This window comes from Haliaeetus leucocephalus, unplaced genomic scaffold (assembly GCF_000737465.1).
Source record: "Haliaeetus leucocephalus isolate CR32 unplaced genomic scaffold, Haliaeetus_leucocephalus-4.0 Scaffold526, whole genome shotgun sequence".
In the NCBI taxonomy this organism is placed as follows: domain Eukaryota; kingdom Metazoa; phylum Chordata; class Aves; order Accipitriformes; family Accipitridae; genus Haliaeetus; species Haliaeetus leucocephalus.
Window position 1 is genome coordinate 5242829 of NW_010972962.1, and position 26647 is coordinate 5269475.

Genomic DNA, 26647 nt, shown 5'->3' on the forward strand with positions numbered 1-26647 from the left:
AGAATTTCTGATCATGCTCATCCTTTAAAAAAAAAAAAAAAAAAAAAAAAAGCCAGAAATACCAGGTATTTGATAAGAGTCGTGTCTAGTAACAAGCAATAGCAGCTTTAATTAGCATTGGACTACAGACCAAAATGTCTTTAATATATATATGTGTGTGTGTGTGTGTTATAGCACTGCAATACAGACCAGTGGTCTGTAGTCCAGTATTATATATAAGCATATATAGTGCATATACAGACAATATATAGGCATATATATATATGCATGTGTGTAAGAATTTGGGTGAAAGTATCACTATTACTACTGTAACTCATTTGGGCAGAAGAGAATTCCTCTTTGATAAGAAATTTAATTACATTTCAAAATTAATTTCAGTTAACTTTATATGTAAGTTATTTTGACTTTCATCGACAGATCTGCATTAACTATCACCATGTATATTCCATTTTATTTTTAGAATCTCTTCATCTCAAGACATCCTAATTTTTCATGTGATGAATGCTGGAGCCTACAATCAACTATAGCAAACATTTACTTTAGATGATTTGCAACCTGTAGCAACACTAACAGGAAAACAAAACCCAAACGTGAAAACAACAGATTTATTAAGCATAGACCACACCCCAGCTTCTTGAAAAGTACCTGGAATCAGCAAGTCTACATTGTAAATTCACTGCACAAGAAAACTGGAAAGGGCTATTTAATCAAAACATGAGAGGCAAAACTCATTGGCCTACAGAACTCCCTGCCGTTCAGTCCTACTTCAATTAATTTGCATTAAACCAAGTGTAGTACTCAGGTCTTCAACATCCCCCTCAGAGTGGTGCTCCCAGAGCAGCCAGGGCCATGGCAGCCCCCTCTCCAGAGGCGCTGATGGGCCGAGGTCAGGCCCCAGTGCAGCCCTGGCACCCCCAGCACAGAAGCAAGTGCTGAATGGCAGTGGGGCTGGGGAACAGGTCACAGCTGATAGCATGCTAGCTAGGCAAATTAGGATACAGACCTAGCATCCTCCAAGTATGAAGGGACTGGCTAAACTAACATAATTACCTGTGCTGTGAAGGGCTTAGAGAAGGGGTGATTATTTTCTCTAAAGCACACTGTGGTGTACCCATGCAGAGCACACTTTCTGTAACCAAACAGAAACAGGCTAATTGCAAAGACTCCTTTGTAAGCCTTCCTCACTACTTTGTATTTATGTGGCTAGAATTTCACACCAAGTCTTGTAGATTTGAAATTATCATAACATTTAAGAAAATTATATTCCCAAATGAAGTATACAAAAACTAAACTAAACCAACCCCCCCTACAGGTGAGTGTTAACAGGACCATTTTTAAACTGTCAATATCTGGAAATCAAAGTATCATTTAGGCAAATACACACCCATGTCCATATATATACACACAAACACACACACTTACAGCAGCAGCAGAAGTTTTGATACAGGCTTTCTCAGAAAGAGAGAACCCAGAGAAAATTTCTGTTTCTTTCTTTTCACTAGAAAGTTCAACCTGTATAGTTGCATGGACCACTGTAAACAGTCTTCACACAACTTCTCTCTCTTCTACTTGCAAGAGCTGCACACATTTGTTATTTTTCAAGTATTAATTTTCCAATTCATTATTTACTTGCCCATGCTAAAATTAAAAAGATGCATCAATATTTAATGAAAACAGAATATGATTGCATCTCCTGTAGAGCATGATGTAGAGTAGTCCCTTAAAGTTTCCAGCAAACCCTTAAGAGTGAAGTTTGGCATCAGCCCAGAGTTCTGCTCAAGAAATCTCTCTCCTTCACTGTCCCAGTTCTCCACTCCACAGTTGTACCAATACAGCTGCTGATGCAAACATTGCAGACGACCCAAAGCAGAGCCCCACCGACAACTGAACCAGCACAACCGAGCACTGGGAGCCATGATGTGTAGTTGTTAATTCCTTCGACCCATGTCTCCTCAAACTGCAGACCAAGTTTTCAGAGAACGGACCTTTTCTAGCATAATCTAGTATTGCCTTGTCCTCAGATTGAGACAGACAGTTCTGGCTGACCTTCCTAATCCCCTTTCAATGACCACAAAGCCCAGCTCAACATGCTTTCCTGCCTCTACTCTCCAGTAGGCAAGGCCACTGCAGATGTAACTTAAAATGTCTGTCAGCAGAGTTAGGCATCTTCTCACTCTCTTTGTCACAGAGTGAAAGGGCCCTTTCACACAGTTGTTCAACTGCAAACAACCCAAAACAACAAAGGGATGTTCAGAGGTAAAAATAAAACAAAACCAAAAAACCTCCCACCAGAAATCAAAACAAGAACCCAAACCCATCTTTCTTTTACATATGCCTGGAAAAAAACCAAATTAAATCAGGTTGCTGATCAGACATAGGTTGTAGTTCATTCAGTCATTCAGTCCAATGCTTCACAACTGATCAAGACCTTCAAATAATGGACCATCACTGTGTTGCCACTACGTAAACTCCCTAGGTGCATGGCAATTATAATGTACAAAATTAACATAAATAGGGAACGGAACATAACATCAGCAGACTAAAAGCAGCAAAACACATGACAGGCCTATAATTGTTGTGTAAAGGATGCTATATGTGAATTTTTAGTGGAGATAAGAGAAAGAAAGGGAAACATAACACAAAGTATGTTAAAGAAACACAGCAGTGGAGGTAAGTTACCAGTACTGTTCCAACAAAGCTTTCTTCTGGAAATCTACACAAACTCTCCACCGTCCCAACTGTATCAGTTTCATAGGAACTCTTCTTGAGAAAACAACTTTTCTGGTTCCATCCTTTTTTGGACAAGATGCCCAGAATAGCCCAGCAATAAGGTAACTCCCCACTGGCACAGAAGAGACAGATTTAAACCCCTAATCTAAAATTAGGCAAACTGGAAACCTATGCAAAGTCCTAATGGCAGCATCAGAGAGTTGGTCTCTGTCCACAGACAGGCTGCCACTTACTGCAAACAGAACATCCTGCAGGCAACAGAACCCGGATGACTTTCACACAAGCTCCTATAAATGCAAGTTGCTAAAATGCTAGTGCTTTTGAAATAAACTGCCAGATTTAGAAGTGGGGGGGAAAAAATTACTTTACTATATGAACTCTGTTCCGGCAAAACACTAAACAAAACAAGTTTAGAGCTCCGGAAGAGAAGCGACCAAGTGTAGCTGCACCCCAGGGATGTGACTGCAGGGAGCTGTGCAGCAACGGTGACACCTCGTGGTGCCAAACCACTGAAACACAGAGCTCTTCCGAAACACAACCTACCCCAAACCCACCGGCGGGGTTCAGAGGAAGAAGCTTTATGAACAAAATAGCCAAACAACCTCTACATCATTCTCCTTCTAAACCAGTATCTCCTGCAGAGATAGGAGTCATAAACTTGAAATAAAATCTCTACATCTGTTTTCATACCTCCTGTCTCACTGGTCTGTCTTTAGAAGTTTTCCCATTCCCTGTTTCGTGGTATTGACGACTGTATGTGGGAAACAGTAGGACTGACTACATACAACATTTAATGCAAAATTGCTAAATGAATAGATGAAGAAAAAGAAGTCAGCCCAGCTTTAACATCTTTTGGTCAAAATGGCTACAAAGAAATTATGGTAAACGGGAAGGTTCAGAGAAGCAAGTCTACAGTGCCAGTTACATAGAAGTTAACATTGTTTTTCATTAATTCATTTCAACTATATAAAAGTTTACTTTCCTTCATTCTGGTATCTCCCATCCCCAACAGATGCTCAAATGCATTAATTTCTGCAACTTCACAAACAGAAATCTCAGGTTACATATCTCATCACACCGCATGTATTTGAGAAGTCAGTTTGCCTTCCCACTGCAGAAGTTAGTGTGAAGTTTTTCCCTAGGATACAAACTTAAAAAAAGCTGAGGTACATATCTCTTTCAGTGAGTGCTCAATATGAAAATTAAAAAAACAACTTTAAATGCTGTTATATGAGAAGGCAAAAAGTGAGAAACACTTTTTATTGCTCTGTTTGGGTTTCAAAGGTTATGGGAGTGAATTCCAGGTTTGGGCAAGAAGTGATTTGGGTTTATGACAAAGCAGGGATAATTTAATGCAGTAGGGGAGGTGACATTTCAAATCATTTTTGGGGGAACAGTTATTTTCTAAGGGAAATCTTCCTCCAATCTCCCACCTGTATTTCTTCCTCACATTCATACATACATAGTGACTAATTCTTCAAGTGACACCTGATATTATTTCAAACAGCTAAAATGGCACCTATCACCTAAAAGACGAAAGACTATCATCATCCCAGGACATTCAGTTTCTCATAATGTGCATGAAAATTGTATTAGCTACATAGATCAACACTAAGGAACCACTGTATACCGAGTAAAAAAAAATAATAAAATTTTGAGGGTAAATCATAACAATTGCCTTCTTTCAGAAATTGCATACCTTGTCCATGATTTGAAAATCCATTAGGAAATTGTGAAAGGGTTACCATAATATCCATAGTGTGACCACTCTATGGCCCCACAGACTTACCCAGGACTATTTTTTAAATGAGTTTATTCTGCATCCAGGGTTATTTTCCCCTACTACAGCAGGAACCTCAGCTACAGAGCACAGGGCATGGGCATGCTTCATTTGCTGCAGAAGCTAAAGGAAGGGGCTGAAGGCCAAAGAAAACATAGGGGTGCTTGTGCACTAACTGGAGGGCGCAGAGAAAGAGGAATGTTCAGGACTGGGGAGTTTTAAGAGTCAGAGGAGAACTGATTTTACATGAGAAACAGTAGAGGATCAGGAGCAGGACTACAGAGTTCAAGGGCAGAATCCCTTGGAAGAGAAGCAGCTTTGCAAGCTGCATTTTTTGGAGCTTGGAGGAAAGAGACATGAAAGAGGGACAGGGTGTTCTAGAGTAAGAAGACTAAAGGGAAAAATCTCAAATTAGTAGAGGTTAGATTACCTCCAGGCCTGCTCTAGAGGTAAGGGAACACACGTGAGACCATTGCTTCTCTTGTCCTTCACCCCTCTCTCTTTGCTGTCAAGAGCAACAGGGCTAGTTTGTGACAAGAGAGACTGGGCATTTGAAAGAGCCACTGCTACCAAAACCTCTCAGCAACATTCCCCTTCTGTGAAACTGCACGCGAGTACAAATTAACTCTCAGTGCTTAACAGCAGATATTTTTGGCCTTACCACTTATTTCCTGGCAGCACAGTTTAAGCTAAGCTAGATGTTTTTCTAACATCATGATTCAAATATATCCATAAAGCAAGCAACATTTTCAAACTGTTGTTGGCTAAGGTTATGTTTTGCAAACTTACAATTGGTATCAAGTGAAGCTTACCTATTTTTTTTTGAATTTTCATCTTTCCCTCTTTTAACCCCAAAAATTCTTGTAATCAGAGCACTAAAAAGAAGTGTAGATGAATTTCTTACCTAAAGGAAAAAGAAAAGAACATGAACTATGTTTTAAAAATCCCTTTGAAATGTACTAATATTTTTTTAAAATACAGCCACTAATGTACAGTTGAAAAGAAGAACAGCTGAGTGAAGGACAGAGCATGCCTACTGTTCAGAGGTTAGCACATTGAAACAATTAATTCAGAGCACCTTTCCTCTTAATCAAGATGGCACTAATAAAAAGTTTGGATTTTTTGGAGATGCCCATCTTTAATATAAGGAATACATCCAGATTTCTAGTGGTTCAAAATATTCACCCTTATACATGGCAGGTCACAAAATGTTCTACCTTAATATACCATATGGAATACTATCTTTCACTGAAAAGCAAAGTAACAGTGAGAATGAATGTAAATGCACTCCTTCCTATCTAGGTGCACTGACTCAAAATTTAACAGCCAGATACATTTTTATCTATAAGGCAATCTTTGTCCCTACTTTTTGTCAATATCAGTGCTTCACATTACAGAAAAATGAAACAAAACCAAAAAACATGACCAAAACTATGGCTTTTTTGCAGGGCTACATTATTCTTTATCATACCTTAATATATTACACCATGTAACATTCAGGAAATCATAGTACTGCCATTTATAAACAAGACCAAAGCTTCACTGAACATTACCACTCTATCCTGTTAAATTAGAGAGGCAAAATTAAGAATTAACTTACTGCCCAGACAGGTGATGTAAAACCTAGAATTGCTACTTGTATTCCATCTGCAACATAAGGCATGATGTTTTCACCTAAACGTGTATCCCTAAACAGTGCCCGAAGGATATTTAAAGCATGAACCTGTGGGGGTAGAAGAAATATAAGAAAAATATATATTCATTGGAAAATATCTTAATGTATGTTAATTACAACAGTGAACATGTGAAATAAAAATAATCCCTATGCACATTTACACCACTTTATTTCCATATTAAATACAAGAATACTGCTATTAAAAACATACATTAAAACGGAGCAGCAGTAAACACTGTTAAGAACAGCTACAGTTTAAAAATATATTCCTCTAACAAGTACAGCCCAGGCACTGCAAGTGAAGGCCAGCATTCTTTTTTCCTTAGTTTATCATGGCTGTAAAAATAACTTTCAAAATTTAGAACCATCTTTTCCAACATTCTTGACATGCTGTAGATACTGTGAGAAAAAATAAACTACAACTCACATGAGGACAATATTAAGCTAAAACTGACAGTCAAGCTTCCTTCACTATATGAAGCATTTTCTGATATTTCTCTACTCTCTGTAGGGGAAGGTGGTAATATGTGTAGCTTCAGAGACTTTGACAAGGCTACATAAATTTATACCAGCAGAAGATCTGGCAGAGCCATTAGAACATACTTCTATGTACTGTCAACAAATTATGGCTTGCACTTACAAACAGAAAGATTAAGTATTTGATAACAACATTTTGAAGATAAAGATCTTGACTTTAAAGTAAAATGCATTCCAAATGTATATATTTAAGTTTATAAGTTAGTGAGTATGCATAAAATCACTTTTCATGTAGTATTTTACTGCTTAATTATATGATTTATGCAACTAATTTATTTACTCTAAATGTAAACAAATGCTTTCTTGTTAATTTTCTTGTAAAAAGGAAATTACTCATCTATTTATTTAGAAGTATACTACAGGCAGAAATGTGATCATACAAATTCGAAATTAACGTGACTGTATTTGCTGTACTAGAAAAAAAAACTATGAAATTACACCCAATCCATTTTTTAGTATCTTATGCACTTGCAAATTCTAGTGACTTCATAACTTCTGCACATGCAAACACATTTTAAAATCTAGCTATAGATAATAAAAACAAAATATCCTTATTAAAAACACACACAAATTTCCTTAACTGTTTGAAGTAACACAAACACTTTTTTGACAGTTGCCTTCTGATGAGAGGCTGTATTTTTTTACCTGTGGAATTACACTTGGTGATTCATTCAAAGGTGCAGCCAAAGATATCAATTCTTTCATTGTCATTTTCAGCAAATCTGTTTTGCTCTTCTTTGGTTCTGAAGCTAACAAAGCCTACAGAAAGTTAAAAAAAAAAATCAGGTGTTTCTAGCCATTTTTCTTTACTACCAGTTCTGCCATACGTTCCTGTATTTACCATATTACACAGCCTAGCTACTGACCATACACAAGGACTAAAGAAAAAATTGCAAAAAGTTTCAGTTTTACCTCTTAGTTTTGTTCAAAGCCTCTTAGCATGCAATGTTTCAGTAAGGAAACTTTGCTTATACACTATCCATCTGCCTAAGAAGATTTGCTTGTATATGACGAATAATAATTTATCACCCACCAAAAAAAAAAAATCATTGTATTTATTACAGCGAAAGTATCTGCCATATTACACATACTTACATGTCCTCGAACAGACTTTTTTTTCAGTTTAACATACATATTTAAGATGACATAAGCTGGCCAAAGAATAAATCCTGGTTTGCAAAACAGGATAAAACAAGCAGCACTTTTTTAAAAGGAGAAAAGAGATGCATCCATATCCAAATAGTAGTTCAATGGGTAGGACATTCAACTGAGATGAAAATACTCTAATTTAGTCCTCTAAAATTCAGGACTGGAGTTAAAACAGTCTTTCCCCCTCTGTCTAGTAGCTCTTGTTGAATTTGTCCAACTTAGTACAAATGGATAATCATAAATCCCTTACTTCTAATAAAAAAATGATTATCCATTTGTGTTTTGGGGCCCAGAGTTCAGCATCAGTTCAAACAAGATATTTAATAGCATTTTACAATAAGAACAACCAAATCGATGAACTGTAAGCCAAATGAAGTATAGAGGTTAGGCAGAAACTCAGAAGTAGTCACTGTCAGTTTATCGGTACCTTTAACACTGGAAGAAACAGAGAAGGGGGAAAAAAGTATTCATGAAGTATAAAATACAGGAGAATGAACTGAAGACTAAAATTTCATATCCTAAAAATGTTAAAGCTGTAACTAGTATTTTCCCACCATTTCCTCACCCACTAATTGGAGCTGCACCTTTGTACTATTAGGTAGTAATATTTCTATTTTAAATAGCTCATTTAAAATGCTCATAACCTTAAAAATTACATATTATCATTAAAACAGATGTGGTTTAGTGGAACAAGAATAAATGTCACAAGAAGCAGATGGCAAAGAGACCACACTGAGTCTCGATTTTGTGCATTTATAAAACAACCTTATTATAGTACCGTTAGGATATGTATTACAACTTGCATTTTTATCATTTAAATGCGACATGCTATTTAAGGCTTAATTCTTTTCACTGAGTGCTACGGGCACATTCAGAACTACTCCCAAAGAACACTATTGCCTCTCTTTACAAAATTACAATTTGAAAATAATTATTTCGGACTAATCGCAAAGTTCACTTCAAACCTACTCATTAATTGACTAGGCTAACTTTGTACTCTTCCAGAGCTGTCAAACTAGAAGCATCTGACCTGTTTATCCAAACAGCTATGGCTCACAGCAAGCTTTGCCGTATGGACTCAGTAATGTAGGCCAACTACAGACTACACACGTTTACTGCAATGGGGTACCGTTGGGTCCACCTAGTCTTTACATTAGGCAGTGTAACTTTTTACATGAAAAATTGATTGAAACATGTTTGTTTTTTCACATTCTCAGGATTAATGCTAGCGAATGCCCACTGGATTCAAACTCTGGTGTGAATGGGGAAACCAGAAGACATGAAATCACCAAATTAATTCTGCAGACAACTTAAAGATCTTTCCTTTTTATATCTGTATCCGCTGAAACTGAAAAGGAGAAATGTCTCTAAAACCAATGCCCTACTTCTGATCTCTGCTGCCTAGCACACATGCATCTAGCAAAGCCAGGAGCAGGCTGTAACTGACATAAGAGAGATCGGACAGAAGCAGGCTGCCTCAACTTTCTCAGGGCAAACTTGAAGTGGAAAACAAGCAAGATGAATTATTTTGGCAGGGAGAGCTTGCTCCCAGCAGTCCCTTGGATTCTTGGAACATGCCTGAGACTATACTTCAGTGAATGGAGAAAGTTATAAATTGTGTAGTTAATCTTGGACTCCTGTCTTAGAAAACTGGTTGAACGTTAAAATGATGGAGATTAATTTAGGGGAAGGCAATCATGGCCGCTTTAAGGAGCAAAGGAATGGAAGCAGGATAAATGTAATCTGCAGGGCCAACTCTGCAGTGACTGACCCCACAAGGATGCAGATGAGCTGCTGCATACTACTGTGACACACTCAGCAGGGGGTAGTACTTCGAGCAGAGACAAAACACTGCCAGCCAGCCGATCAGCCCTCAGTTCTGAACTTGGCAGAAGCTGGAGACTGGGACGTGTGTAGCTGATGGTAACATGGGGAGCAGGAAGACTGCGGGAGCGTGGCCCCACGCTCATGGATATAAGCCTTCAGTAACCTACTCATTCACTGCACCGAAGACTGTCAGTCAACACCAGTTAGTGTGACTCTCTTACTTGATTCTGCTTTATTACTGTTGAGTGGACTTCCTAAGTTCTTTGTAGTATTTTCTAGGCCACCATTTTACAATTCTATGATGGTCTGTTCATATTTTACCACTCTCCCACTTCACACAGAAGAAGCACAAAGTTACATGGTTAACAGAGCCTTACTTAATCTGTGAATTAATTTATGAATTTGCCAGGATTATTACAGTGGCCACACAGAGCCTAAGCTCAGTCTTTTGAAATGCTATCTGAATCTACCTCAAGCCAAAAATCTCAAGAGTCAATAGAACTGCAGCGCTAAACAGCATCAAACGCGGTTTAATTAACATGTGACAACTTGGTTGCACAAAGGCAATAAAAGTCTGTATAAAGACAAGTAACTGTTTTTAATCAAGAGGGGTTGAAGTAAGAAAAATAAATAAATACATACGTGTATTCACCAGAAAGGACATTAAAAAAAAAAATTAAGTCAGAGTTAATAACATTAGTTGGTACCTGTATGTAGAATGGAATTCCTGCACTACGTCTGGTTGCACATAGTGTAGACGAAGGATCACAAGATTTAATTTCTTCTAACACACCGCTTAGCCACTGCGCTGGCATCTTGCGCAGACTCTCACTGTTACATCTACATGAAACAAATACATAAGAAACTAGGACAGAGTCAAAGAAAGTGTTTAGTGACCTTACGGAATATTTCTTACTATATGTGAACATCTCCAAGCATTTATGCAGATTTTTTTAAGAAAGAAGACAGAAATTAAAAAAATAATTGTACATTTTTCCAATGTTGGTACAAATTGTATTAACCATATTTATTAAGTGCCACTAGGAAAAGATATTTCACTCAACAGAAAACAGGATTCTGTGCTTCAGCACTGCAACTGTTCTCTTCTGCCAAGAGCTATCATCCTGTTCTGGAGCAGAAAACAAAGACATATGCACATCAGTCACTGTGTAGGAAGTGACACACTACAAATTTATATCTTTGTTGTCACACAGTAGCTGATGCATGACCCTTACATTAACTAACATATACAATTATGTTTAAAGCCATACAAAACAAAACTGAAGCCCCTCACAGTAAGTATGTATTATGTAACTACTCCTGCAAATCTCCAAGCAGTAGAAGGAATAAAAAACAAGACATACTGCTCTTTTTAAAATACTACATCAGTCAAACTTTTGATGAAGCACCTGAATTGTGATCCTATCATTAAATACTCTTCTTCTGCAGTTATAAAACACAGTATTGCCTGAAAGCAAAGAACTTCCAAGGACAAGGAGAAGTAAAATCTACTTCAATTGCTGGTGCTGATCAGTTCAATGAAATATACCATATCCAGCGTGCAAGACCAGCTCTTTAATCTTACGTCAATGTTCCAAAAGGATCATTCATCGTTACGAAAATTTCTATTAATAGGATGTTGTTATTAAAACCTGTCACGCTGTTTTGACACATGATTCAGAGTAGAAGAAAGAATTAATCACTGTGGTCAATACAACTGCAATTATCTCAGCCATGCAGGACTTGCCTTACCTAAAAATATAAACTATAATTAAATTCATGATTAAGTACTGAGACCTTACAGTAAGACTACAGTCAAGTTTTCTACCTAGGTGACTGAAATAAAGAATTTAAAAGAAAAGCTAAAAGGCAGTAGGTACTGATGTGAAAGCCAAAATCCAATGGAAGGTCTACATCTACCATCTCCTTTACCCTCCTCTCATTAAAGCAAGAATTTAGGCAGGCTAAAAACCTGACACTGAACAACAAATGAGGCTTTAATCTGTAGTGAATCCCTCCTTTCCTTCTTTTACAAAATAAACAGAAAATTAGTCATGCAGAAAACAGAGGTCACAAGAAGTGCCAGACAGGTCAGCAAAAGACACAGCAGACTTCTTACTCTTCAGTAATTCCCTTAGGAAACCTGTGGTGGAAATCCTACGCTGCTGCCAGGCCTTCTCCCCATTTTTTAAGGGCAACACCTCTTCAAAACAGCACCCAGCATGCATATCATCAGTCCAGAATGCAGGAGAAACATGGCTTCACAAGGGGTATGTCATCTCATACCACAGCATCAAAAAAGGCGCTTCCTGCCCCAAGCATGTGACAGAAGCAATCAAATTACTCTGGAAATCAATGGCAAGTTCTCTTTTCTTTGACTTTTTCTGTTGCTGACAATTAGCTTCCCCTGCTTACTTTCAGGACATGTTCCTTTCTCACTTTTGGGTACACAAGGAGGATGGAATTCTAGGGTTGAGACCACGCAAAACTTCTCATGGATCTCCTCTGTGGGTCTCTGCAGCTAGACTCTACTTTGCAGTTCTCTTCACCCACATCAACATGTACTGCAAAAGCTGCTACTGCTGATCATGTCTGCAGCTGGTCTTACCTCCTTCGCTAAGCAGAATTTAAATGTCTTAGTTTAGGCATGCAAAGAACAGCGCCCATCTCTCTTCAGTATGTTATCTTAGTAGTAAAACAAATATCCCACGAGACATATTCACATCTGCTATCGTGCAGAACACCACAAAGTAAAGCATTAAGGAAATATTTAAAAGTTGCTACGTAGCATACTGAATATTTTATTCTTAAGTAAACTGAGGGGGTTTTTCCCTTTCAGTAGTAGTAGAAAGAGGAGAAACACTCTGAAATCCAATAAACTTCAGACTCCCTTAAAACTGTATTGCTTTGATCTTGCCACAAGTAATTCTACCTTGTTCAGTCACCCACTAAGGCACTTTTTTTTTTTTTTTTAAAAGGCGAAAGAGTTATTGCTTTAAAAAGTTAGAAACATTAGAGACTATTGACTTTGCAATGGAGATGACTACTCCCTTAAATTTGGCAGCTCCATCTCCTTATGGTCTGGCAAGAAGAATATTGTCTTAAGAAGCCGGTGGCCCTGAATTTTAAGAATAAATGAAGCTTTACAATGTAAAAATGGTGGTCTCAAGCTCAAATGTCATTTTCCAGAATGAAAGAGTAATTATTTTTACCAGATCAAACAAATAATGTTGATAATTAAAATATAACACAGTAACTTGATACACAAATTACTTAAGATGCAGTACAGTAAGTGTTTTTCGAAATTTCTGTCTGTCCGTCTACCAGTTTTAACAATTTCATACGTGCCCAAAAAGCCCTTTCTGTGGTCAGTATCAATGAGTACAAAAAGCCTGGCAATCCAAAGTTAAAGCTAAACCCCTCTCCCTAACTCATATGGCTGTATTTTCTCCTATCCCAAATTAATGGCGTGTTTAGAACAAAGGGTTGATCTTGGATTTGGCCTTCCTGGATGTCAGTGGTTTGTGGCATAAACTTCACATGACCAGAAGCACTTTTTATACATGGGTATATCCAGAATTCAGTGTTTCCAATCACTGTAATCAGTCCCTACCTGGGGAAAAAGGGGTTTTCTTTCACCATTTTCCTCTCTCAATAGACCTGTAGTATTATTATTTTCACATATGTAATGTGATTCCTAGTCTTTATAAAGGTAGTCTCCATACTGCCCCAGCACTTCTCAGACAAATAAGGAGACAAGAATCTAGCCTCAGAAACACATTCAAGGTGTAAATCACCCTAGAAAATGTCTACTTTTGAGAACAACTCTGAAACGACGAAGTCCTTCCGCTTGCATCCTCGTTTTCATAGCATCTGCTCTAAATGAAGCAAAACTTTCCAAATTATATAGGTGCATTGAGAAGGGTGCTGTTTTGAGGCTTCTCTAGCAGTAAAGCAGAGCAGAGAGAACCTTGGGTGGCCTCAGAATTTCATAGAGACAGTATCATTACCCCTATATCTCTCTTTCACCAAGTAGGGGAAAAAACAAAGGGGGGTGGGGGGAAGAATATGAACAGAGTTAAAAATTAACATATCTTCAAACTGAGCAGTGCCTTAACATTTTGTCTTGTACTTCATTATATAGTGTTCTTCCCAACCCTACAAGCATCACAATACATAAGAACAGCTTTCCACCCTCACCCCAGTTTATTTCTCTCCATTTTAGACTCTTTCCTTCACATCTGTGATTACACTTTTGCTGAGAAGTTAGTGATAATTCTAGTACATTTCACTATAAAGTCCATCAATTATTTTTAAATTTTAACTTTTACAAGAAGTCTTCCTAGCAGACTGTAGGGGCCTGGGAAAGCAAAGAGTTAGAGTCACCTCAGAGCAACTAAATGAGTCAGCAGCAGAGTTTACTGCAAAGAATTAGGAGGGTCTACTCCCAGTTCCCCAATAGAAATATTACAGAAGATCTGACACTGACTAGGTACAGATGAATAATTTCCACTGATAATGGATTAAACATTTGTAAAACCAAAATGGGTTTTTTCTTTATCATTACTGTTTTCCAGAAAACTGTATGATATGGTCCTAACTTGCTGCATATACATAAAATTGTGTTCACTGACTTAAATTTAAGCTCCAATTTGAACATTTAAAAATGTTCAAAATACATTATTCTGAAATAAACACATTGGGCTGTATGACATAACTCTTCCTAAACCTTCCCCTTGCATTCTGCAACTTTAGTGAAGCAAAGCACTACAGCCATAGGTGTGGAACACCACAATTTTGAGATTTCCAGAAATCTTTATGTTCTACTTGATCTCTCAGAAAAGTTTCACCAAATATAATAGAAGCAAAACAGGCAAAACACCATCTGTAACAGAGAAATTGTTTGGGTATTTACAAGGATTACAGGAGATTGAAGTTTAAAACAGATGCCCAGAGGCTTCCAGGTACCTTCCCTAACCACCATGTTATCAGACCAAATGAGCATTTGTAATTTCTCAGGGCCTATGACAGGAACATATTTTTTAAAAAAAAAAAAAAAACCACTGCTTGTTTCATTGAAATTAACACTGCTTATTTTGTAACTGTATGGTTTTCTGAAGGTGCAGCCACAGACAATATTAAGCAGGCATGACAAAGGGAACATTACACCCCCAGAAGAAATATGAACAAGGAAAAGCAGGAATGATAACTTGCATACTTAGAGCAGACTCAGCAATTTACATCCAAATGTCAAGACGGAGATCAAATTTCAGCAGGTTCACAAGAAACCTCTGTGGAGGAAAGATTTTTCTTTCACCGCTAACTCAGGTCTGAATACCATTGCTCTGTCTAGAAAGAGGTCTACTCTTGGTTCTTATAAAGACTGGTATTTAAGGGTTGTATAGCTAAAAGCAAGCTCAGATGGTAAATATTCCAGCATATAGTTTTAGGAAAATATTTGGCTATAAAAGTGAAGGACCATATGCAACTGGAGTCTTTCATAAAACCATGGGAAAGGGATTTGGCAGTCTTAGTGACAGATTTTTCACTGGGTCTTAGAATGAATTAACAGTGTCAAGGATGCTTCTGTAGGTCTTGAGTTCAATTCTGTTCAACAAGGTATCATGTTTAAGCTGTATATCACTATAAAGTGGCCCAGACAAAGGCTTTCTCCTCTGGTATTTGTGGATGCAGCAGTAATTTAATATAGATTCTGGTACACACGCTTCAAGACTGTCCGTGAGCCCGGCAGCTATGGAGAAAGGTAGGCCAGTTTGGATTTACTTGCAGAGTGGAGCTCCTCAGCTGTAGCAGGCTAAATGGAAAGCCTCCGGAACAATCAACAGACCTGCAGGGCAACTGCATTCACCGAGAGACTCGCCCGTTCTGAAGAGTCCCAAGATACTCCTCGTATCCCAGGAGTACCAAACCAAAGAGGCTTTAACTATTCTGGTATCAGACTCCTTTCTCCTTCATTTTAAATACAAATATTAGCCTTGAGACCTGTATTTCCTGGCAAACATGTTCTTTTCTTCTTTCATTGAAACAAATGTATTTCCACAGCGCTGTTCTCTGGTTCTTGTAAACTGGCTTTTGCCAAAGGAATGCTTGCTCTACTTGAAAAGCCTTAGCTTTAAAAATACCAAGCAGTATGTATCATCAAAAAACTGTTTCGGACAACTTAATTCAGAAGAGGAAAATTACTTAAATATAAGCGCTTTTTTTTTTTTTTTTAAATGATACATACATACTGCTTAATGTTTTAATAATTTCCAGAGAAGCAGAGTTGTCCTGGGCTTGGCTCTTCATTTTACAACATAATATAGAGCTGCTCATAAGTGGATTGTGCTCCATTAAATACAATGGCAGAAAAAGAGAAAGGGAACAAACATCAGGAACCTCTCTGAAGTCTGGGTAGATTTGTTCTACTCTATTTGCCTCAAATTTTAAAAGAAATTTAAAAACTGAAAATCGAAGAAAAATAGCTACTCTGTCATGTAAGGAGTCCACTATGAACTGACAGAATGTTTTATATCTTTTCCATATCTCCTGCTGTTTAGTTTGCCTTTCCTATAAAGTTTGTTCTAGATAGTCCTACATATTGAGAGGCTAATAAGGCTGTACCTGTTTGGATCACCCCGTTTCTCCCCTCAAGAAGGCTGGTGGTAGTAAAAGGTTTGGGTGGGTTTTTGGGGGTTTTTTTTGGTTTTTGTTTTTTTGGCTTTTTTTTTACACAGTATTACTCTGATGGCCAGACTCTCTTCAATCTGATGGGAGGAATAAATCCTTTGAAACTAAAGTATATTTCACAACTTAACCATGGAATTTTTTTTACATCAACACATTTATATTCACATCCAACATACCTAGGGATAACATTCTTTAATATTCAGCAATTGTTTCTATGCATTCTATACTGTTAACAGCTTATTTTATTTGGAATTCTATATTAATTTAACGAATGTTCAAAGAAATGCTGCCTGACATGAAAATAACAGCTTTTGACACAATGTGTTTTGATTTGTCACTGTATGTCTCAAAAGAAGACCAGTGCCTTAACTTGTTAATATTTTGTTATCTGAACTTATTTCTGCCTTTGGAAAAAAGCAAGTTTCACATACAAAACTAAGTTTAGACAACAATACAGAAAATCTTGAGTTATGACATCAGAGGTCTGCAAGAGAAGCACTGAAAAGAATGAAGGATTTTGCTGTTGGAGTGGGGGTTATTTTTATTTTTTTTAATTTAAAAAAAGGACTATTGCAAGTGCAGTATCCAATTCAGGAGACTGAATGAAATAGTGCATAGTGTGTATCTATAAACAGCAACCAGAAGTATGCAGCAGACAGCGAACAATGTTTTGTACTTGACTTGGAAAAATCAAAAGTATAAAATCTCTGCTCTGTAACCCATTCAAATTAGATTCACTAACTGATGTGACAATATAACAACTTCTCTAGGAAGTTGCCCAGATAAGTAGGACCACCTCAACTGTTGTCCGTGTTAGTAAGTTTCCAGTCACTCATCTTGGCAAGCTTCTTCTCACTCACTGTAGGAGCTGCTCTCTCAATACTCACAGCACTGAAAATAGAAAAGATCTAGCCCAGCAGGGAAGTTTATAAGAAGCCAGCACAAAAGGGTACCACTGGGCTATCATCTGATACATTACCTTAAAACTTGCTGAACCAAGTTTTCATAGTATAGAAAAAGAACACATTTACACAATGTATATAGACAGGCAAAAAGATAAGCAAGAACACTATCACACATCAGTTTCTTGTTTTCCTTTTTAAGTAAATAATCAAGTGTAAAATAAGGTTGTGTGAGCTCTCAACAAACTACTCAGGCTGATTTAAAATGCCTCAGATTGCTAGCATATAAAAGGAAATAAAGTACCGACAGAACCATCGCTTACGCTTTAACATCTCACTGGCATACAGAATGAAGGCCAGAACGTGTCAAACACCAATTTCTGCAGCAGTGCTGGTACCTATATGTAGCTACCCCACTGACTTCCCATACTAGAGACCAAACCCTCAGTTCTGTTGGGAAAACTGTCCCACGAGACACACTGTGAACCTGGTCAGGCAGCTGGCCTGTACTAAAAACACCAAAACTGTTTTCATCACTAGATTTATTTTTACTTTAAAAAAAAAAACAAAACAAACAAACAAAAAACCCCAACAACAACAAAATAAACAAAACTACCCCTTTTTCCTTCCTCCACACACCCCAAAACAAACAAGAAACAGATCAGTGCCTCAAACTGGCCCACTTGGGGCAAAAGAGGAACATTGGTTACTTAATCTGGCATTGGTGTGAAAATACATGTACTTCAAATAGAAAATTTGACTGGTCTTTCAAAAAAACTACATTTAAAAAAAACCACCAAAACCCACGAAGTCAGATTTTGGTATGTCTTATTCAAAACTGGATATGATATAATCACTATATATCACAAAGAAACATTACCAACACTTGAAATAGGTAACTAAGCATGTAATGGAAATTCCAGCGCTCTTGTCCAGACCTCAGGACAATTCTGCTCATTTAGTTTTTCTAAGAAAGTATAAAGTTACAAGGGGAAAGAAAAAAAAGTTAAAAAGATCGCATATCACATTTTGTGATGCACTGCCAGGTAGTCTTCCAAAAGTCAGAATACACAACTCAGTGACAAGTTTCCAGGAAGACATCCTGGCTGAAACAAAAAGTCTGGCATTCATTTTAATAAAGGGCTGGGGAAGGGGGGGGAAGAATTCTACACTCCTACTTTTCCCAAGAGGTTTTGAGAGCTGTTCAGTAAACTAACACACCAGAAATGGAGAAAAATACAGCAAGCATTAAATGTCTGTATCATCTTTCAATGCCTAAGCACCATCTCTAACCATAAGTACCATAGTCCAAGTCACAGACATCATGTAACTAATGTCATAATCATGCCTACACTAAACTCAAATAAAATCCACATGAAATCAAGTATTTGCTTGCACAGTCAGTTCCAGGATCGATGCTAGAGTTTGGTAAAACTATTATATTAAAAACATAGTAAGTTGCCCATCTTCTACCTGGAAAGCATTTCCGTAAGTTGCACAAAGCCAGCGTATGCCAATTCAAATGCACCCCTGTGCCTCGATTGCAGCAGATGATGTTTAAAGTAATCCCCAATATTTTTAACCTAAAAAAGAAAGAAAAAAAATGCTATTTGAAATTATATATAGACAATTCATTTATATATGCAAGATACTTCTGCTATTAAAAGCAGCAATCTTTCCCCTGGTTGGAAAGTTGACTAGCAAAAGCAAAAAGCAACTATAACTCCTATCATAAAAAAATCCCTTACTTTAAGGATAACAAATATTATACTCAAATTTTCAGGTTAAAGGGATAGTGCTAAGTCCTTAAAAAAGGCCAAAAAAATAAAGGACATAAAATTAGCTATTTGTCCAAGAGGAACACACTCAGATTTTAAGAGAAAGGGACAACTATGATTTGCAAAGGAAACAAACATAGAATGCTTCTTGTTTGCCTTCACCCTCACCTAAAATCCCAAAGAAAATATCTACTAACTCATAACAGCAGAAACAAACATCTACAAAAATATCTGAAAAAGATAAATTAAAACTTCAAAAATTGTGCCAAAGGGAAACAAATCTACCTTAGCTATTTTTGCGGCTCTAGGATTCTGCATAATTGCTTTGACTACTAGAAACAATTTTAAAATAAAGAAATATATGTATGTAGTAATGAGAGATACATTTAAAAGTCTCAAAAAGCTAAATGCTATAATTAAACTTTCACCAACAGTTACTTTCTAGAGATCTACTAGGATACCAAGTTTTTAAAGCTGTTTGGAAGCTTACAATTCCACACAATCTCTTTCTACAAAAAGGACTGCTTTTTTACTTTTTTTTTTCTAATTTTCATCAACTTTCAACATCTAAGTCAAACTTCCAATATAATTTGTTTAAAACACATCGCATATACTTAATTCTATTATGCAAAATTTTCTTCAGGAGTATTTCCTAAGACTTCTTCAGCAGAAGGTTCTTCAAAGCTTTTACATAAAACCAAGCATAAAATCATGTCAAGTTTCTTCTAAAATTCTGCTTATTGTGTTGTTTATAAAATAACATACTTTAATAGTCTGACAAGTAAATAAGATGTCAGAGAAGTTAATGTCATATCTAGCTATATGGTTTTCCACCCTACTGTTAAGTAATTCATATTACCCACGCAATGAGATTACAATAATTAAAAAAAATAAAATTGGACACTAAGTCTACTTACTATTTCCTGCAGCTATAACCCACATAATGTGAAACAAACAATAATTGGAGATATTTGAGCTAAACCAGTTACTTCTCTGAGTGGATTTTAAGCTAGTTTATGTACCTACAGGGTTTCAGCTTTCCAGTCCAAAAGGAGGAGTAAGTGCCCTTTTTTCAGGAGGAACTGACCCACAGACAGACCAACTCTCCAGATGTGTAAACAAAACCAAACCAAGAAAACCATACAGATGCAAATCAAATTACTGTCCTGTTCTACCACCACCCTTACATTTTTAGAATAATTCATGTGGAATTTTTTCCTTGGGGGGTGGGAGGGGTGTTACATAACTTTCAACTTCTTTCTGAGCTTTTTGCAACAGCCACATTGACTACAAGCTTACTTCAAATTGAACTCTGATATATTCATTTCCACTTATAGGCTAGAGTTTGAAGAAGAAGAGAAAAAGCACTGCCATAACTCAGTTCTCACAAATGACATAGGACTGTTCCTGAGGTAAGTGCGTAAGGATTGATTCTTATCTAACAGCATCGTGCCATCCATGAGTGTCCAGCTTTCCTGTATCATAAAACCAGTATTTCATATGTAAGGATGGAGAACAAGTCAAGGAATTCACATTTTCTACAACATCACAAAGATGCACAGCAACTGTAAGAAAAGTTTGCACAGGAAATAACACCCTGGTTCAAGTTAAAATATTCAAATATGGAGTAGGGAGCAAATATCTTAAATATATTTGATCATCTAGGTCAAAAACCTAGAGTACAACAGGTTAGTCTTACTAATGCAACAATCAACAATTTACAGCACCATGCCTGCTGCTGAGACAAAGAATCTCAGTATTCAAGACAAATTCTGTACAAGAGGTTCCAAAAGTGCTCTGAGAAACAGCTGGTACATTTGTGCCTCCGTATGTTATTCTCCTGGCAATAAGATGCCACTAAAGTAGGGTTCTACATTCTAGAGGCTATTTTTTTTAAACCATTAGGAGAAGATGACTTTAAACCCATAAAGGACTGCAAAAGCATCTCACAGTTAGAAACAACTAGTAGCTAGTGAACTATTGCCAACTATACTGAACTCCAGAGGAGATAGACTGATTACATTAAGAACTGTGGAGAGGTGGTTTTTTGGTGGGTTTGGGGTTTTTGTCTGTTTGTTTTAAATCCTTCCTTGAATAGAACAAACTCCAAAGCAGCAATGGGAGCCATGCTTTTGCACTGGTGGCACAAATAAGTAACACTTATTGAGTGTTGTCTGTACTGAGGGTTGTGGGTACTTAAAAGTCTTCTGTGTACTTCAACGTTCCACCACAAAAGCTCTCTCTGATTGTTGGGTTAACACAGAGACCCTGGCACTGGGACAGTACTGTCTCTACTTCTGCTGTCTGTTTCTTTTCACTTTGGTACACAGTTCTGGCAAGCTTATCTCCCAAAATCATCTCAAAAATTCACAGGCGAGATAAACAGGAGTTTGAGGAAGAGCTAAAGTTTCCTCCAGGCCTGGAGGATTGTCTCCTGTCTGATTTGCAGGTCATGTAACAAAATCAACATTCATTAGGTATCATTTTGTTGATTACGTGGTGGTTACTAGGATATGATACTGGTTTTATTGATTGTCTTAACAGGCAAAGCTTTGAGCCTGCCTTCTCTGGACTTTAAAGGTCAGATGGAGAATGAAAGGTAGAATATGTATTTGAACAGAGAGATTCCTCCAGATATACTAGGCACTTCCGATGTCTATTTTTAAAGGCACAGCAGGCATCACAAAATGACTTAGGCTTTGAAGACTACCAGTTCAAATACAGTATTTTGAGACTTCTCTATATACACATAGAACCATAGAATGGTTTAGGTTGGAAAAGACCTTCAAGATCATCGAGTCCAACCATCAACCATGCCCACTAAACCATGTCCTGAAGTCCCTTGTCTACGCATTTTTTGAATACCTCCAGGGATGATGGCTCAACCACTTCCCTGGGCAGCCTGTTCCAATGCCTGACAACCCTTTCAGTAAAGAGATTTCTCCTAATATCCAATCTAAACCTCCCCTGCCGCGACTTGAGGCCATTTCCTCTCGTTCTATCTCCAGCCACCTGACAGAAGAGACCAGCACCCACCTCACTACAACCCCCCTTCAGGTAGTTGTAGAGAGCGATAAGGTCTCCCCTCAGCCTCCTCTTCTCCAGACTAAACAGCCCCAGCTCCCTCAGCCACTCCTCAGAAGACTTGTGCTCCAGGCCCCTCACCAACTTGGTTGCCCTTCTCTGGACACGCTCCAGCACCTCCATGTCCTTCCTGTAGTGAGGGGCCCAAAACTGAACACAGCACTCGAGGTGCGGCCTCACCAGTGCCAAGTACAGGGGAACAATCACCTCCCTGCTCCTCCTGGCCACACTATTTCTGATACAGGCCAGGATGCCGTTGGCCTTCGTGGCCACACTTGGGCACACTGCTGGCTCATATTCAGCCGGCTGTCAACCAGCACCCCAGGTCTTTCTCTGCTTGGCAGCTTTCCAGCCACTCTTCCTCAAACCTGTAGCGCTGCATGGGGTTGCTGTGACCCAAGTGCAGGACCCGGCACTTGGCCTCGTTGAACCTCATACAATTGGCCTCAGCCCATCGAACCAGCCTGTCCAGATCCCTCTGGAGAGCCTTCCTACCCTCGAGCAGATCGACCCTGCCTCCCAACTTGGTGTCATCTGCAAACTTGCTGAGGGTGCACTCGATCCCCTCGTCTAGATCATCGATAAAGATATTAAACAGAACTGGCCCCAATACTGAGCCCTGGGGAACACCACTTGTGACCTGCCGCCAACTGGATTTCACCCCATTCACCACAACCCTCTGGGCTCAGCCATCCAGCCAGTTTTTCACCCAGCGAAGAGTACACTTGTCCAAGCCATGAGACACCAGCTTCTCAAGGAGTATGCCATGATGAGAGACAGCGTCAAAGGCCTTGCTGAAGTCCAGGTAGACAACATCCACAGCCTTTCCCTCATCCACTAGGTGGGTCACCTGGTCATAGAAGGAGATCAGGTTGGTCAAGCAGGACCTGCCTTTCGTAAACCCACGCTGGCTGGGCCTGATCCCCTTCTTATCCTGGACTTGCCATGTGAGTGCACTCAAGATGAACCGTTCCATAATCTCCGCCGGTACCGAGGTCAGGCTGACAGGCCTGTAGTTCCCCAGATCCTCCCTCCGACCCTTCTTGTAAATGGGCATCACATTGGCATTTCCATACCAAAGAGCTGAAGATGTTATAGTCAGTGCACACAGTGGCATTTAAATGCCATGCAAACCCAATCTTGTACTTAAAAGACAATGTGCTGGTTTTGGCTGGGATAGAATTAATTTTCTTCATAGTAGCTAGTATGGGGCTATGTTTTGGATCTGTGCTGGAAACAGTGTTGATAAATCCACAGGGATGTTTTTATTACTGCTGAGCAATGCTTACACAGAGTCAAGGCCTCTTCTGCTTCTCACCCCACCAGTGAGGAGGCTGGGGGGGCACAAGGAGTTGGGAGGGGACACAGCTGGGACAGCCGACCCCAACTGACCAAAGGGATATTCCAGACCATATGATGTCATGATCAGCATATAAAGCTGGGGGGAAGAAGAAAGAAGGGGGGACGTTCGGAGTGATGGTGTTTGTCTTCCCAAGTCACCGTTAGGCGTGATGGAGCCCTGCTTTCCTGGAGATGGCTGAACACCTGCCTGCCCATGGGAAGTGGTGAATGGATTCCTTGTTTTGCTTTGCTTGCACGCGTGGCTTTTGCTTTACCTATTAAACTGTCTTTATCTCAGCCCACGAGTTTTCTCAGTTTTACTCTTCCAATTCTCTCCCCCATCCCACTGTGAGGGAGGTGAGTGAGCAGCTGCCGGGTGCTTAGCTGTCGGCTGGGGTTAAATCACGACAGATGAGGAAAGCGCAAATTTGATATCGTCCCAACTTCCTAGTAACACACACACAAACAAAAAGTATCAAATGAGCTGCCTTTCTGCCAACTTCTCCTACATAGGTACATACCACAACAGACAGCGTTAACAGCTACAAAGAGGAATCAAGAATTAGTGCCACAAGTAGCCAGCTAACACCACTGCCTACCAAGTAGCACAGTTCCGTTGTGCCATTTCGTAATGTGGACCAGCACCAAAGATGCTGTCTTTTCATTTGCATGCTCAATTAAAAAAGGGGGCAAAAATAATCAAAAGACTATGTCCAAATTCAACACTCACTGTAATCTTTTGTCTGAATAAATACCATGAGGTACAATTTAACAGTTACTGACCTAGACACGAAACAAGGTACAAGACGAGGAAGGCTTTGCAACAGGATGACACAGAATGGCCAAGCGGTGCTACCAGATTTTTCTCAACAATTACTTAGCCAACTCAAGGCAATATGATAAAGGTTTCTCTCAAGTTTTCCCCCTCTGTATTCTTAAATCTCTTTTAATACTTAAAGAATAAAGAAAAGAACGGGCAACTTTAAGGGAAAGCTCTACATGCATATGATACCAAAATCCAGTTCTCTTATTTCTCAACATTGAAGCCACAGCAGTTCTGGTATTGACACTTTTAGTCATTTATGATGAAATCCCCCTTTTTTTTTTTTGGTTTTTTGTTTTTAATGATAGGGTAATGCCTGTTACAAAAAGTGCAGAGAAAATGCCCACACTTTTTCCTATAATGTTTGTTATACTTTCAGCCAAATTGCATTTGCTTGTGTATTTCCTCGCAAGCCTGAGGAAAATTAGGATTTTGAACTGACTTCTCATCAATTTGCATTCTTCAAATTAGAACGCAGACATTCTGTTTTACAGGAAGACATCAGAAGCATAAAGAATTTAATGAGGTCTATAGGAAAAGAAGGTATTTTGCTTAATAACATAGCATTTCTGAAAAAGCAACTACTAATGTCTGCTTTCTAAATAAAGATAGAGATGCTACAGTTGTAGCTGACTCATTCTAAAATACCAGTTCCTTTTTGACTTGGAGCAGATTAAGGAACTTAATGGTGGAAATGCATATCTGTTCTCACATCTACTGTCCAGACCTCTGCAACAGTGCAAGCACAGCTGTTAACCGGATGAAAACATGAAAGCTAGAGACAATTCAAGAATAAAGATACTAACATTATTTCCATGGCACCACAACATTAGATAACATAAGAAATAAGATCTGCAGTACATTATACTATTATTTATTTTAAGATGGAAAGTTCTAACACCTAAGGAAAAGCTAAGTAAGTATTTTCTGTTGGAAAGAAAGAGAGGTTAAAGAGTAGTACGTCTTGCATATTTCAATCTTCCATGTAGAAACTGTTTTTTCTGAAACCATATGGAAATGAAAAGGTCATCAATTAAAAAACAAAATTTAATAAACACAAAGTATTTCCCAAATAAATGCCTGTGGTAATCTAATTTCTTGTAAACGCTGCAGTCAACATTCTACAAGAGACCCAGATGGCATATTAATATTTCTGATCTCTTAAATCAAAAAAATTGGAGGAAAAAGAGTCACATTACATACAAATTACTCGTAACTCAGTCTCCTACAGAGGTCAAGACTGTGACTAGTCAGCATGTTTGACTTTCAGAGTTATTGATTATGAAGTTCAATTAATGAAGAGCTTTAAATAAAATCCTAACATCCAGAGTTCAAAATGAAACAAAAGACACTTTGAATATGAAGTCAGTTTAGAAGATTTTTAGCAACTCTATTAATGATTAATATATACTGGGAGAGAGAGAGAGAGAGAGACAGAGACAGAGAGGCAGGCAGGCAGGTATTGGTATCCCTAAACACAGCATACATCTTACAAATAACCCAATACAATTAGAATGAATATTCCTTGAGTTTGTTAGCTATGTATAATTCTTCACCTATCTGTTACTACTACAGCTATGCCTTCTGAATACCACTTCATCAAAAAGTAGACTGTTAACCAAGTATAATAAAACAAGAAAACCATGGGAAGAACACGGCAATAAAAATAACTTCTCCCATTCAGAATGTACATTTAAGAAAAAAATTTCTGGAAACTGCCTTCCCTCCCCTCCCACCACAAAAGAAAGTGAAGGTTTTATTACAAAATTCACTTCCCTACCTGTTCTACAGCAATTAACCCATCTGAAGGTTCAGATGTAGCGTGTGAAGGCAAAAGTTTACACAGTGTCCCTAAGAGAAGAGATACTTCCTTCATGCTTCTCCAGCAACATACAAGAACCATTTGAGCTGTGACATCACATGTTTGCCTTTCTTTACCTTAAAAATAAAAATCAACAAATGTAATAGTGTAACTCAAGGTTCTCAGACATAAACTTTTAACTTAAACTTAAGTTAGCCTGATCTTCTTACAAAAACACAACTATGAAAAAAAATTCTGAACTTGCTAACCCAAAAGATAATTCAGTTTTGCTGACCCTAATTGCTTCCATTCCTGAACACTCACTGTACTTTACTCCACTTGGAAAAGGCAGCAACTGCTGTTTTAAAGAGCAGAGATCTTTTGGTCACAATCGGTATTCACCTGCACACTGAACTATACAAACACCTACAACTTTGGAGCCAGGCTCCAACAAACTCCACGTCAATCATCAATCCATCACTCACTGTATGTTACTTGGTTTTTAACCCAGGTGCTCCCATAGTAAGAGA

The 26647-nt window shown here is 38.3% G+C and overlaps 1 protein-coding gene across 1 annotated transcript in view; it reads right to left on the reverse strand.

Annotated features, from left to right (window-relative positions):
* THADA (thyroid adenoma associated) overlaps positions 1-26647 on the reverse strand; it is a 168985-nt gene that overhangs the window by 123947 nt on the left and 18391 nt on the right. Inside the window, 6 exon segments of the mRNA XM_010576464.1 lie at positions 5323-5414; positions 6111-6233; positions 7368-7481; positions 10406-10538; positions 18764-18873; positions 26097-26254. Of these exon segments, the coding sequence (XP_010574766.1) occupies positions 5323-5414; positions 6111-6233; positions 7368-7481; positions 10406-10538; positions 18764-18873; positions 26097-26254 (730 nt within the window).